This window comes from Ictalurus furcatus, chromosome 28 (genome assembly GCF_023375685.1).
Source record: "Ictalurus furcatus strain D&B chromosome 28, Billie_1.0, whole genome shotgun sequence".
Classification (NCBI taxonomy): Eukaryota; Metazoa; Chordata; class Actinopteri; order Siluriformes; family Ictaluridae; genus Ictalurus; species Ictalurus furcatus.
The window spans coordinates 16,154,363-16,167,704 of NC_071282.1; the positions used below are offsets into that span (position 1 = coordinate 16,154,363).

General features: G+C 39.8%; 1 protein-coding gene across 1 annotated transcript; it reads right to left on the reverse strand.

Annotated features, from left to right (window-relative positions):
* Positions 1–371: 371 nt before the first annotated feature.
* Positions 372–12,264, reverse strand: rcl1 (RNA terminal phosphate cyclase-like 1). The gene is made up of 9 exons (XM_053618033.1): positions 12,103–12,264; positions 10,263–10,334; positions 9,383–9,558; positions 9,207–9,281; positions 8,668–8,792; positions 7,281–7,406; positions 6,772–6,928; positions 2,456–2,559; positions 372–525 (listed from the first exon to the last, which is right to left on the reverse strand). The coding sequence occupies exons 1-9, from the start codon at positions 12,224–12,226 to the stop codon at positions 372–374; spliced, it is 1,113 nt and encodes a 370-aa protein (XP_053474008.1). The 5' UTR covers positions 12,227–12,264.
* Positions 12,265–13,342: the final 1,078 nt, after the last annotated feature.

Below are 13,342 nucleotides of genomic sequence, written 5' to 3' on the forward strand. Positions count from 1 at the left end.
TCTTCACAAACTGTACATTTTCTCATTAACAAGCGACCTAAAATAATAATAATAATAATAATAATAATAATAATAATAATAATAATAATAATAATAATAAAAAAACAACAACATTTGGGGCCATGTCTCGAATCACATTACCTTACACTATAACCTTCGTACACTACATAATGTTGTAGGACAGCAAGTTCTTAATAAAAAGAACAAACGTTCTGTAGCAAATGTTTTACCTCACGTCGTACTAGTACATCACCAGGCATTAATAATACACTAGATCTTGTCTGAACAAAGCACTTGAACCAAAAGCGCATGTGTGTGTGTGTGAGGTACGCAGTTCGAGACACAGCTGTGGTGCGAGTTACGAGTGGAGTCTATTTGAGCGTCTTGCTGATGTTCGTGTAACCGGCGCCTACGCAGGTCATCAGCACTTTCTCTCCTCCTTTCCGCTCGTCTTCGTCTCCTTTCTGCTGCTCGATCTTGAACATGATCTGAAAGAAGTCCCGGATGTGCCGAAGGAACTCGATCCTGCAAGACACAAAAGGTAGCCATGTTGACCAGTAGCTCAACTGTTACAGAGTAAACAGACTGTTACCAATCTACATGAAAAATCTTTATCCCATCAATATATTATTAAAATACAAGAATAACGGCCACGCCTGATTACTTTCACTAACTGAAAGTCTGATCAGTGTGCTCCTTGTGCAATAAAATGGTCCTGTGAGGAAAAAAAAGGCAGTTCATGTTACAGCTATTCATTTACTTGAAAATAATATTTTTTTGTGCAGTTATTCACTCTGTGGCCTTTAACGTCTGTAATAGCAGAATACGAGTAAAGGCATTATAGTGATGAATAACGTGTGTATTTCATGTCCTTGTTCCTGAAAGTCGCATAAATATGAAATGCTACCCAACCCTAATGAACTCCCCCTAATAAATGACGCTACGCCTCGCACGTGTGTAATTTTACATATAACGTGCATATAAATTGAGTTTTTATACACACCCTGTTCAGTTATCGATATCGATCACGATAACCATACAGTCGTTGCTCTTTACAGCTCAAACAAAAAACAAACAAAAAACAAACAAAAAGTGTAATGCAGCAGTCTGTTTTTCATCCAGACGTCACAGACCTGCAGACAGTCGCTTGTATGGTCATGAATTAGGGACAGGGATCGTTTGGCCAGGACGAGCTCTCTACGTCAGGAATGACCGTGACCCGAGACACTGTGTGCACAACATGGGTGGGAGGGGCGGACATGAAGGTAAAATATAACTCCAGACATTTGTGACGGGGAACGGGAGAGATTGGGATCGGCATTCGTGCCAGAATAGAGAGCGTAAACTTGGAGCTAAACGAAAACTTCGAAAGCGTAAACAAAAACTCTGGCAGCGCATTCATAAACCATGATCAGTGAAAACAAGACCTGCAAAACTTAAAGAATGCTGTTTATTTGGATACCATGTTAAACGTTTGCCACCGAGTTCACCGCTTTCAGATTCGGAGTGTTTGTTAATTTCCTGAAAAGTTGCGTTTGATACTTCTGGCATGGATTTAAATTCCACACAGATGTTGGTGCAAACGTTAGCCTCAAAGTCCCAGAATGCAACACCACGGGTGTACGATGCAGCTGTGGAAAAGACGCCGTGGCTTGGCTAGTCGGCTAGCTACGAGATGACGTCGACGGTCGTGAATGTGTTTCAATATGATCGAAATAAATGGGGGGAAAAAAATAAAAATATGACACGGGAGACGCCAGAGCAGCTTGAACTTCTCTGTGAGGATCTCACTCGCCGATACAGGAAGCATTGTGTTGGCACTGCCAATCTTCAGTTATCATAGTACTGTACTTGATTAGGACACAGCACCGGTACCATGATAACTGAAAATGGACAGTTCACAGTCTGCAGAGCTCGATCCAGCATCCAGGAAAACCCCTCACTGGACAAACATGAGCGACATGAAACCTAAAAAAAATGATCAAATCATAACGAACTATTATACAAAATCAAGGCTGATGATTACTTAATAATTTGCCCAAATTAAAGAAGTGTAATGCCTTTTGTAGTCCATGCAAGTGGGTCTGAGACAGGAATTTCCCTTTTATGCTACTTTTATTCCCCTACTTATTTAATTAACTGCTTCATTTCATTTTCAATTTAGTTTTACGGAAAAAAAAAAAAAAAAAAACAAAAAAAACGGTACCTCGAATTTCTATAAAGTACAACCTTAATAAATAAATCGTTCCATGTTTATTACTCAGCACTTTAATTCCCCAACTAGAGATACTGACAATTATGATGAGTTTATACGATCGGGTGGGGAAAGGTTGGTGGGAAACGTGGGCCCTTTTTCTGAGTAAGGTGATGTTTACGACATGTTTGCCTTCGACGAGCAAGATATTCAGGTCAAAATACAGCGGGGGAGAAACAAAGGGGAGAAAACAAGACTTACGTATATGGAGAAAGGGGACCTAGAAGAGTTTTGGACACATCTTGCTGGCCGAGTGTCATGTACAAGAGAGCCAAGCTCTGATTGGTCGAATCCACACAGCCACCCTGGAAATGATGACAGGCTGGTTAGAAACAGCAGTCGTTTCATTACATGACACATGCTTCGGAAAATATGTATTCTATTCGTTCTAGTAATACACAGAAGTAGAAAAACTTCAGATAGAAGCAAGTGACTTGAATTTTTTTTTTTTTTTTTTTTTTTTTTTTTTTTTTTTAAACAGTTTTTTTATTTGATATGCTACCAGAAAGCAGCAAAAACAACTGGCTCCAGTAAATTCCATTGAACATTTCAGCAAAATATCAATTCGAACAACTTTAGGTGCTAATCCCTTTTCAACTGCAAGCAAATCCATGGTTTTGTAGCAATTTGTATGAATATTACAGCAAAGTCCATGCATTTTCACTATCAAGGTGTCATGCCAGAACTTTAAAGCCAGACAGTGCATGCCCATAAGAGAGAACCCTGTGACCTTGTTCGTTAGCAAGTGACACTATTCTCGACTCCCTACTCTAATAGGTGGAGTAATGTTGGACTCATTAGCAACAGCATTTTCCCCATTGCTACAAACATTCAAGTCTAGTGTTAGGCCACTGCGACTCATCTATCCGTGACTGCTCACGTGTCCCGCTTAGAGTTTCTGCACAGACATCTGCACATAACAGATTCAATCAATGTAATCGTATAAAGGAACTGAGGCTCCGTTGTTGAACAACTCAGAAAACAGAATTCTGATGACTGACTGCCTCAGTGAAGGAAGGAAGGGAAAAAAAACAAAAAAAAAACAAACAAAACCCCAAAACACTGGAGAAAAACATCCCAAAAATATTCACATAACGCTGAAAACTGTAATAAACCAAATTATAAAAAGATCTATAACCAACATTTTTAATCATTTATGATTCCCCAGGACCTGTCTTATAACTGCATACCTTAATTCATTATAGTTACTAAACAAAAGAACAAAAAAAAATTCTTAAAAAGTTACTGAATAATGCACTATAGACTGATTTACTGACTAAAAACCTGAGAATTTAAGAAATCAAATAATAATCTACTTTATTTTACCGCAAAGATATGGATTTGAAGATACATGGTTTGTCTCTTGGAGTTGGAAGCATTTAAGTGTTTAGGTGTTCTCAATATCTCTGTATTATCATCAGTTTAAAGTATGATTGTTAAAGTAGGATTCAGAATAACATCAAGTGCACTGAATCTTTCATTAATGCAGCTCAGCCACCGCAGAGCGTCGGCTACCACAGACACGCACTAATATCTCCCCTCCTTTTAAAGGGTGCTATTACTTCTAGTTCTAACCGAATGGCTAATCTTATTCGTCTTAATTTATAGATCAGTTTCTTTCACTAAATTCGTATCTACTGAAACAAATAACGGATTTAAACTTGACTGTCACCTTTATATGAAATATGCAGTAACTTAACGCTAATTATACGTACGATTTGAAGCTGACCGACGGAGGCACGAATTATACGTAAGTTTACAAACGCAGAAGCTCTCACAGGGGACGAACTTTTTCCACTGAAGTGATTATAATTTCGTCGATACATTTCTCTTGTAAATGCTCCGAAGACTGTACTGTACCCAGAGTGATAAATGAACTTACCTCAGCAAACAAAGATATTACACTACCTTGCTCCGCTATATACTAGAAAACTACACACTGCTCCAGTGCTCCTTCCTATTGTCTGCTTTTCACTTCAGCGAACACCAACTGAACTGAAAACTCCTCAACTGTATTACAAATATCCAAGAACTGGTCCTTAAGATCCAATAACACCACAGCATTATGCTGATGAGGCACACCAGAGCACAGGTCACGTCGAAACAGGACGGTGGAAAAGTCCCAAAGATCCTGAGTTACAAGATCCCTCCTCCCTACAGTTACGCACAAAATACATAGAGTACAACATGATGTTCTTTTAAATACATTCTTAACCTCGGTTACTCTTAACCTTAACCGTGATTCACTCGCTGTGCGATGGAGAGAATTTACTGAATTCGGCCATACTAAAATTCAATTAGTCGCCCGTCACAACGAGCACCGTTATAGAGTCTGCATCACGACAGCATGGGACTGTCTGAATGGTTCCGGGGGGATACAAAAAAAATTTCAGTGACAGCAATATGCCAGAACCAGATAGCTGAGAACTACCTGAGTGGTAAGAATGGAAAGACAAACAGGATGCAGATAAGTGCAGTTAAACACAAACTGACTGGATCTGGAGGAGAAGGGAAAAAAAAAAGATAACACTGCCAGCACGTTCACAAACATGATAAGGGCAAACATCAACCTGCGTCATTTAGAAAGTGGCGAAATAACGCAGCACATCCTCAATAAGGAAAAACCCCCCCAAAAAACAACAAAACCCAAAAGACTGGAGTGAGTGAATGAACAAAAATGCTACAGGGGGTGCCAATATTTGCAAACCTTAATATCTAAAAACCTTTTCAAAGGATATGAAAGAACATGTAGGTAGTCATAAAGGTAAAAAGTGGGCTTATAAACTATTAGAAAATATTTTATCATACTTTACCACGGCGCTGTATAATTCTCAAATCTGACTGGTCAGAAGGTGTTGCATAATCTTCGATAACAGCAGCTCTTGTATAGCAGAAGCTCCACATAACCTAAGACTAACAATTTTTATTTATTTATTTATTTTTAGAAAAGGTGCATTTATTTTCATGATTTTATTCCCAGAATGCAATGCGAGTCAGATTGAACACAGAAATCGCTTTCTTTGAGCAGGAAACCGTTTTCCCAAATGGAACAGCAGTAACCTATACTGTTGGAATAAAACACATCCTGAAGGATTCTTTGGACGGCCTTGTAAATGTTGTACCATCGTATTTCGAAATGATTCCTAAACATAGTATTTACATGCCCAGTGTAAAGAGGAGTAGGCTGGGTTTTCATTTCACTGCAAGTCATGTACGCCGTATGACTGTGTGTGACAAATAAAAATCTTGAATCTAAAAGGAAAACCTTCTGTTATAAGGTTCTCTGTTGAATCTTTAAGGGATCTTCCAGTAAAACAAACCACAGGACCATTAAATGTACTAAAAACCCACTAATGAGCACTTCAGAAAGCGGGCCATTATGAAGGTATTACGCAATCACGCTGCTTATATATTACCGTCTCTTTAGTTTCGATCCTGGGCTTTTCCCCCTGTATTGGACCTTCCATTCATTGAAACAGACCCCTGTCCTTATAGTAGGCGACGTTCTTCTTGTTCTCTGTAATATCATTTGGATACATTTAAACAACTCCTCGACCTTAATTATATATTCAAAATCTGTGGATTTCGATTCAAAACAGAACCTCAAAATTGATTAAAGGGCCTTTTTGCTGCGGGTTTTTAATAACATATTCCAAGTGAATGCTCAAGACTCGCAAACAGGTAAAAAAAAAAATATATACAATCGAAGAGCTTCTAATGTAGTACGATTCTCAAAAAAACCAACAACCCAGAAATGCCTTCATTCAGATGTTTAGCTCACATCTAGAAAGAAAAAAGAAAAAGATAACTTACACAAAATCTCCCAATTTATATTAGCCGTTCCGTTAAAAAGCCAAGCACATGTCCTAATGCACATGCAAGCGTGCGAGTGCGTCCGTGTCCAAAAGCTGTTTACTACAAGGACTGACCGTAGGGCACTGATTAACCGTAAAGCAAACACGCACGGTCACTCATACACGCGCTAGACTGGTGGTCCCGGAGCGTGACTGAGATCCTGTCATTTCAAATATTAACCATCTTTGTCAGTGGAGGACTCGGCCCATAACCCCACGTCTCCGCGTTCAACCAATGAGAAGCTGCTCGAGCTTAACATTCGCATTAAAAGAGAAAAAAAAATGAAAATCACCAGATTCATGTCACTAACCCAACTCACATGGCCTTGAGAGAGTGTATGTGACACAGATGAACACTTCCTGTGTCTGTATGTGGTAATATGAAAAAGCAGAACCTCATGAACTCGTTTCTTGCGCTAATGGCTCTCAGAGTTTTTGTCTGTGCTATGAGCTAGTATGGCAGACTCATCATGTTTTTAAAAACACACGTAATCGTTGATGTTTCTTGTGATTATTTTCCTACAACAGCATGCGCAATCGTATTCTACTCTTTATTAAATATTTTTGTACTAGCAGAGGAATCCGTGATGTGCGAAATACCACCGATTAGACTTAAATGACCTTACCAAATTTAAGGCTAAATCTAGAATAAGTAATACCCACCCTGTAGATCTCTTCCAGCAGAAGTCGGGCACATTTCTTGCCCATTTCTTCAGGAAGGATTGGATCTCCCTGTCCCTGTTGGGTCGATGCCATCTCTGCACTCAGAAATGTCCCGTTTATCGTCTCTGCCACAAGAACTAAACCAAAACCTGGAGACCTTAACATGAAAATAATAGAAATGAACCGTTTAAACACGGCATGTGACCAATACAGGATGTCAAAGAGGTCTGGATAGTAAAGAGGGTAAAAATATTTGAGCTTGTAAGTAGGCAGATACTTAGATACATAAGGGTTAAAACTAGGTCTGTCGAGCGCATTGTGAGAAACAATTAGTTTATTGTTGTGCTATTGTTCACAGTACGTTCAACTAATAAAACCTGAATACTGAATGCATTTATTGAAGAATTTAAATCAGTATTGCATAAAGACGCTTGCATATTACAGTCCCTGAATCATCAGCATCATCATTGCCATCTAACGGCAGAAAAACAAACAAGACGAGTGCTTACTTGCCCGAACTGGCTCCCTTCATGTGGTCTGTGTAGATGTAAATGTCTGGAATGAATTTGTTTAGGATGCTCCGGGCCGAGTCTACGATCCTGTTGGCCATCTGCGGAGACGTACGCACCGAGTAGCTGACGTGAAGGTCAAGGAAGCGAATAAAAAGTTACGGACAAAATGACGGATAAAGATATTACGGACAATCGAGCAAATCATTTTGGTTCAAATAACGCCACTCCACATCAAACCTTTGCCATTTAGATTTTATAATCCAGCCCCAAGGCAAAGCACAATCATAATTAGCAATATACAGTCAGCTCGCCACATTCGCGGGTTTAACTTTTGCAGATTTGATTATTTACCGTCAATAAATAAAATATTTTATTGAAAACTTTAGTAAGTCGTAAATGCAGAAAATATATATATTATTAACCTATTTATCATTTACTACCATAAATATATACACAAATTCATTAGAAAAGGTTGTGTTTTTTTTTTTTTTTTTACATTTTGTAAAAACGTTTCAGTGCTCTGAAGAACTGTGGACTATGCTGGGTTTTGTTTTGTTTTGTTTGTGGACGCCACGCTCTTTGTCTCAGTACTAGCCAGCCTCACTCGCCTGTTTTGTCTCTCAGTGTGCGGTGTACCATGCATTTCTCTCAACGTTTTGCATCTTTAAAACTTAAGAAAATATCGACGTAATCTTGAGTCAAAAGAGCAGCGCTTCTGAAAGTGTTCCCGAAAGTGCTCCCAAGAAGCAAAAGAAAGTGAAGACCTTACAAGGAAATGTCGAATGATTAGATATGCGTCGTACAGAGAAGTCAGCTGCTGCGGTTGCCTGCCATCACGGCAGGTTTTGTAGTACAGCGTGCTGTTTTACTTTTTTGCGCGATAAATATGGGGGTTAAAAATATTTTCTGGTCCTGCGCCACTAACCCTTGCGAATGTGGAGGGCCGACTGTAAATCCCAACCCAATATTCTGTTTAATTCAGTTTTATTTGTATAGCGCATTTAACAATGGACATTGTCCCAAAGCAGTTTTACAGAAAAATATTAATTCAGGAAAGATTTATTTATTTTTTTTAAAGTATGGATTTATCCCTAACGAGCAAGCCAGAGGCGATGGAGGCAAGGACAAACTCCCTAAGATGATATGACGAAGAAACTATGAGAGGAACCAGATTGGTCAAGAGAATCCATCCTCAATCCATCTGGGTGACAAGATTATATATGCAAATTTTTTTTTTTTTTAAATCCCTTCTATAACTGTGTACTACACAGTCAGTGTGATTGTGTGATTGTGTAAATTCTTCAAACGGTGAGATGCTATGCTTGTGTCTAAACCAGCTGTGCACATCTGCGCTGGAGAACCAAAAAGCAGACACAAAGGATACGCGGTTCCTCGGATCCTCTTGATTTTGCCCGGATCGGTGAGCTGAACAGGTTTGATGGTTCGTCGTACAGGACAGGAAAAATGCACTTCACCTCCTCCTCCAGGTGCCATGCCTCTCTTGACCACCTGAGAAAACAGGGACGTTATGGATATGGGGGTTGGGGGAAGATAACTAGACAACCCCACCCTAAAGTTTTGCATCTCCTGAGTGGGAACTAAACAAATGTGTGAAGCTTTTTAAATACAAGGCCTATAATAATAAAATAGTATTTTAATTGCGACTGGAAGAACTGGTTTACTGCGGTTTAGATTTATCTCACTTGTTCTTGCTGGGTTTTTTTTTTTAACCTCATCTTGTAATCTCAAGCTCTACAGGTTGAAAAATCTTGCCCTAGATAGTGTTTTGAAGCTAGTCTAAAGTTCTGGCTGAAGTTATCCAGCGAAGAGATATCTCACTTCCAGAGAAAGAAGAAAAAGAAAAAGAAAAAAAAAACCCCCCACATAGTCAGAAATGTAATACAGTATTGACTCTAGAAGTACCTTCAGTTCCAGACCTTCCCCATCCACACCAAACTTTTTCATCAGAGGAACAGCAGTGGCTTTCAGCAAATCCACCTGCAAAAAAAAAAAAAAAAAAAAAAAAACCCCAAATTTACTTTTAAATATAATGCAATAACAATAATTATTTTGACATAAACCTAGCCGTGGTTACTCACTGAAGGGTCCGTCGGGTCGTTCGTGACCCCCTTTAAGACGGCTTTGAGCGGGTTCTTCATGAACGGTGCCAGCATGATGAGTGCCTCCAGGTAGTAACCTATGGAGCGCTGAATGTTACACTCGTGCTCCACCGAGCCGCCGTACAGCAGACCAGGCTGATAAAACAACACCGTTCCTGTGTGGAGGACACAAGCCCTGATAAAACCCTCGCATCTTTACTTCCACTAAGCAGGAAATAACAACGATGGTCCAATCAGCCAATCATATGGCAGCAGCTCAGGGCATAAAATCATGCAGCTACAGATCAAGAGCTTTTGTTTTACATCAACCCCAAAACGAGGAAGAAATCTGATCTTCGCGATTTTGACCGTGGCGTGGTTGTTGATATCAGATGGACTGGTTCGAGTATTTGGGATTTTCACACACTGCAATCTCTAGAGTTTACACAGAACGGTGCAAAATAAGTAGGAGACCATGCTTTGATCCATTACAACAGCACACAAATCCTGGCCTTTTGTGGTCCATGCCATCCCCGCTCCGCAACAAACTCACCGTCAATGTGGAAAACACGCCACACTGAAATGTAATCACCTCAAGGTGTGGTTCGGAATCGGTCTTCAGGAATCACTGAGCCAAGACATTTGAGCACCTCCAGGTAGTAACGTATCGAGCGCTGAAAGTTACGCTCGTGCTCCACACACCAGGCTAACGTTAACTGAACTAACCACTCTTTACAACCGTGGTGTGGAGAAAAGCATCTCAAAATGCATCAAACTTAGAGGAGGGTGGGCTACACCAGGTTCGACCACACCAGGTTCCACTTTAGTCACAAACAGACTCCTGATTAGAGCAATTATGCCTGGTGATGTTCAGACCTACCTGTCTGGTTGATTTCGATTCTGGTGCCATTGGTCACTTTGTCCAGAAGCCTGATAAAACTCGCTTCAAAATCTGAGAAGACAGAAACCGTTATTAACATGCTGATGATGTAGTCCAGGGTAAAAGTTTGCACCCCCCGTGGTTAGCGGGTTGCCGGTGAGCCACATTAAAAGTCAACGTGGCTTGATTTTACAATTTAGTTACCCAAACAAACAAACAAGTGAGTGAGTGAGTGAGTGAGTGAGTGAGTGAGTAAGTAAGTTGTGCCATGACTCTCTGTCTCCAGACTTGTTCTGAAATGCTACAAAAACTTTTGTGCAAGAAGGTGAGAGAAGCACAAACGGCAGTTACAATTGGGGGGGGGGGGGGGGGGCAGACACGCAGGTTATTCAAGAATACCTGCATTTGAATAAGTACACCCTATGGAAAATGTCGGGGGGGGGGGGGGGGGGGGAATCAAACATTTGATCCTCTTTGAAACAGTGCCAATTAATGAAGGTGTGACACTCTCAAATGACATAAAATTGACATTTTGTAGTACGGAAAAAGTAAGTACACCCCTACATTTATCACACTTTCAAATCCACTATGAATTCTGCATCATATCAAAGAGCGCTTGAAGATTATGAGAGGCCATCCGTCCGAAAGGTGAAGTTGAATCGAAAGTGGACCTTTCAACAGGGTAATGGTCCTAAGCACGTTAACAAACCGACCCAGGAACAGCTCAAAAAGAAGAAACGGAGGGTTACGGAATGGCCTAGTCAAAGCTCGGATTGAAATGGGCAGTACGTGCAAGAAAACCCTTAAAAAAGCTTGCAACTGTAAGAATACTGCACGGAAGATTGGTCAAAAAATTCCAGCAAGACTGGAGAATATTTATGCAAAACACCTACAAGAAGTTATTTCTGATAAAGGGGGCAATACTATCTTCTGAGGCCAAGGGTGTACTTACTTTTTCCACAGAAGAATCACATCTATTGAAATTTCTCTTGAATAAATGATTGAAAAAGCTCATTTTCCTTGTGGTTTTCTTCAAATATATCAACTTTATTAAAAAGGCACCATTTCAAAAATGTTTGCTCGTCCGAATGTGTGTTTATATTAAAAAAAAAAAAAAAAAGCCAAATTATTTCCATGGGGTGTACTTATTTTTTCACACAACTGTACATAAACCACAATTATTAAACTTATGAAAATATCTGAAAAGAAAGAGCATTTTGAGGTTCACCCCCACACTGGTTTTCTTTAATTTGTCCTGAGGGTGTGCAAATTTTTAACGCCACTGTGTCGCATTAGTGACGTCAGAGACATGCAAAACATATTTGTGACATTAGTTAACGCTTAAATAAGCAAATATGCAAGTAATTGTAGGTTTGTTTGTTTTTTTTAAGTAGATTTTTTTTAAAATCAAAATAAAAAGGTTAGAATGTTGTTGGCATTTAAAAGAAACCCAATACCAACTCCTCGGTCTGTTGTGGTCCGTTTTTGACATGTTTTAGTGTTTTGTGTGTAACTCTTCTGTTGTTGTGTTTTGGCTTAAAGTTTCAGTCACACTTTGGTAATGTGGGAAGTTTTCCTTAAACTTAGAATCTCATTACACAAAAAAGCTACCCTTTATAATGAGAAATAATCGATAAAGTGATGAAAATGCTCCAAAATACGACATTATTGCGGTGGAAATAAACATTTTTCACATTATTGGAGAGTAGTAACCAACACTGACACAACTGCTCTCCACTCCTGATGTTTACGCAATGCTAAAGGCTAAGCTAGCACAGACGCTGCACATTTTCTACGACGTCACAACACAAACAGCACTCCCGTCGGGTACTGAACTCACCGCGAAGTCCGGGGTTGTCATCTCTGGATCGAATATTTCGTATTTTCACCCTTTTACCACTCAGCGTGGACAGCACCAGCCTCTGCCTCAGGAAATTACAGCCTTCGTAGCTGAGACTGGCCATGTTGCTATTGCTTCACGGGCACGAAAACCACGTGTGTCTCACGAGAGCTTTTTTTAACCCCACCCGCATTCAACAAGCCACGCCTCCGTGCGCTCGGATTGGCTGATGGTTTACACCCACTAGCGGTCCGGGCGCATATTGGACAGTTCGGAGCTCGTTCTCGTCGCCATAGCAACTGTAAAACCCAGTATAGGGTTTAAAAAACGATGCCTATTTATTTATTTATTTATATTATTATTATTAGTAGTAGTACTACATTTATTTTAGTCACCGTACTTTTATGTTATATGCAAATGATATTCCCAGAAAATATGAACATTTATATAAAATTATGGCTGACAAAGTACTGAAAGGATAACAAAAATTTTTGCATTTGTTATGTATCCATATTCGAGGCGGAACCTATCCCGATACGGGTGGGGAAACTACGTAGTTTGTGGTCAAAGGTCACTTCCTACGGAGCAGCGCGAAGCCCAAAATGGATGAATTACACGATTTGTGCAGTAACCCATATTCTCACTAGGTCTCGCCAATGTCGCTTTTTTTTTATTTTTTTTTTAAAGAAATCATGACGCCCGTACATTAATACACTGGGGTGCCAGTTTTCATACTTTATTTAGCACAAATATGCAGTTTGTAAGGTAGACAATTACTGTAGCCCAAAAAAGTACTGTAACCCAAAAAAGAGAGTGAAAAAGTTATAGGATTGTTATAGTACAGCATTGAGGTTTATTTAAAGGGTACAACTGTCAGAAAGAAAGAAAGAAAGAAAAAAAAAACACTAACCTGCACCTTTCCTTGTAAGCATGGCTTACACCCTGGACTGGGTGCCGGTCCATTGTAGGGCACACTCACATACACATTCACACACCCATTCTTACACTACGGACACTTTGGACATGCCAATCAGCCTAGCATGCATGTCTTTGGACTGGAGAAGGAAACCCCAGCAGCACAGGGAGAACATGCACACTCTGCACACACCCTGTTGGATAAGCCGTACAGAAAATGGATGGATGGATTATCTTAACTACAGATAGGAAAGGGGTATTACAGAAGCATCCCAACATGACAAAAAAATCCTAAAAAGTGTCTTAACTTTAAGACAACCCCACT

Excerpts from the sequence above, each read along its gene's own strand:
- rcl1 (XM_053618033.1), bottom strand. The coding sequence starts at position 12,226 with ATGGCCAGTCTCAGCTACGAAGGCTGTAATTTCCTGAGGCAGAGGCTG. Across the intron at positions 9,559-10,262 it reads AATCGAAATCAACCAGACAG|GAACGGTGTTGTTTTATCAG; the intron begins GTAGGTCTGAAC and ends TCCTCCACACAG. Across the intron at positions 526-2,455 it reads GGTCCCCTTTCTCCATATAC|GATCGAGTTCCTTCGGCACA; the intron begins GTAAGTCTTGTT and ends TGTGTCTTGCAG.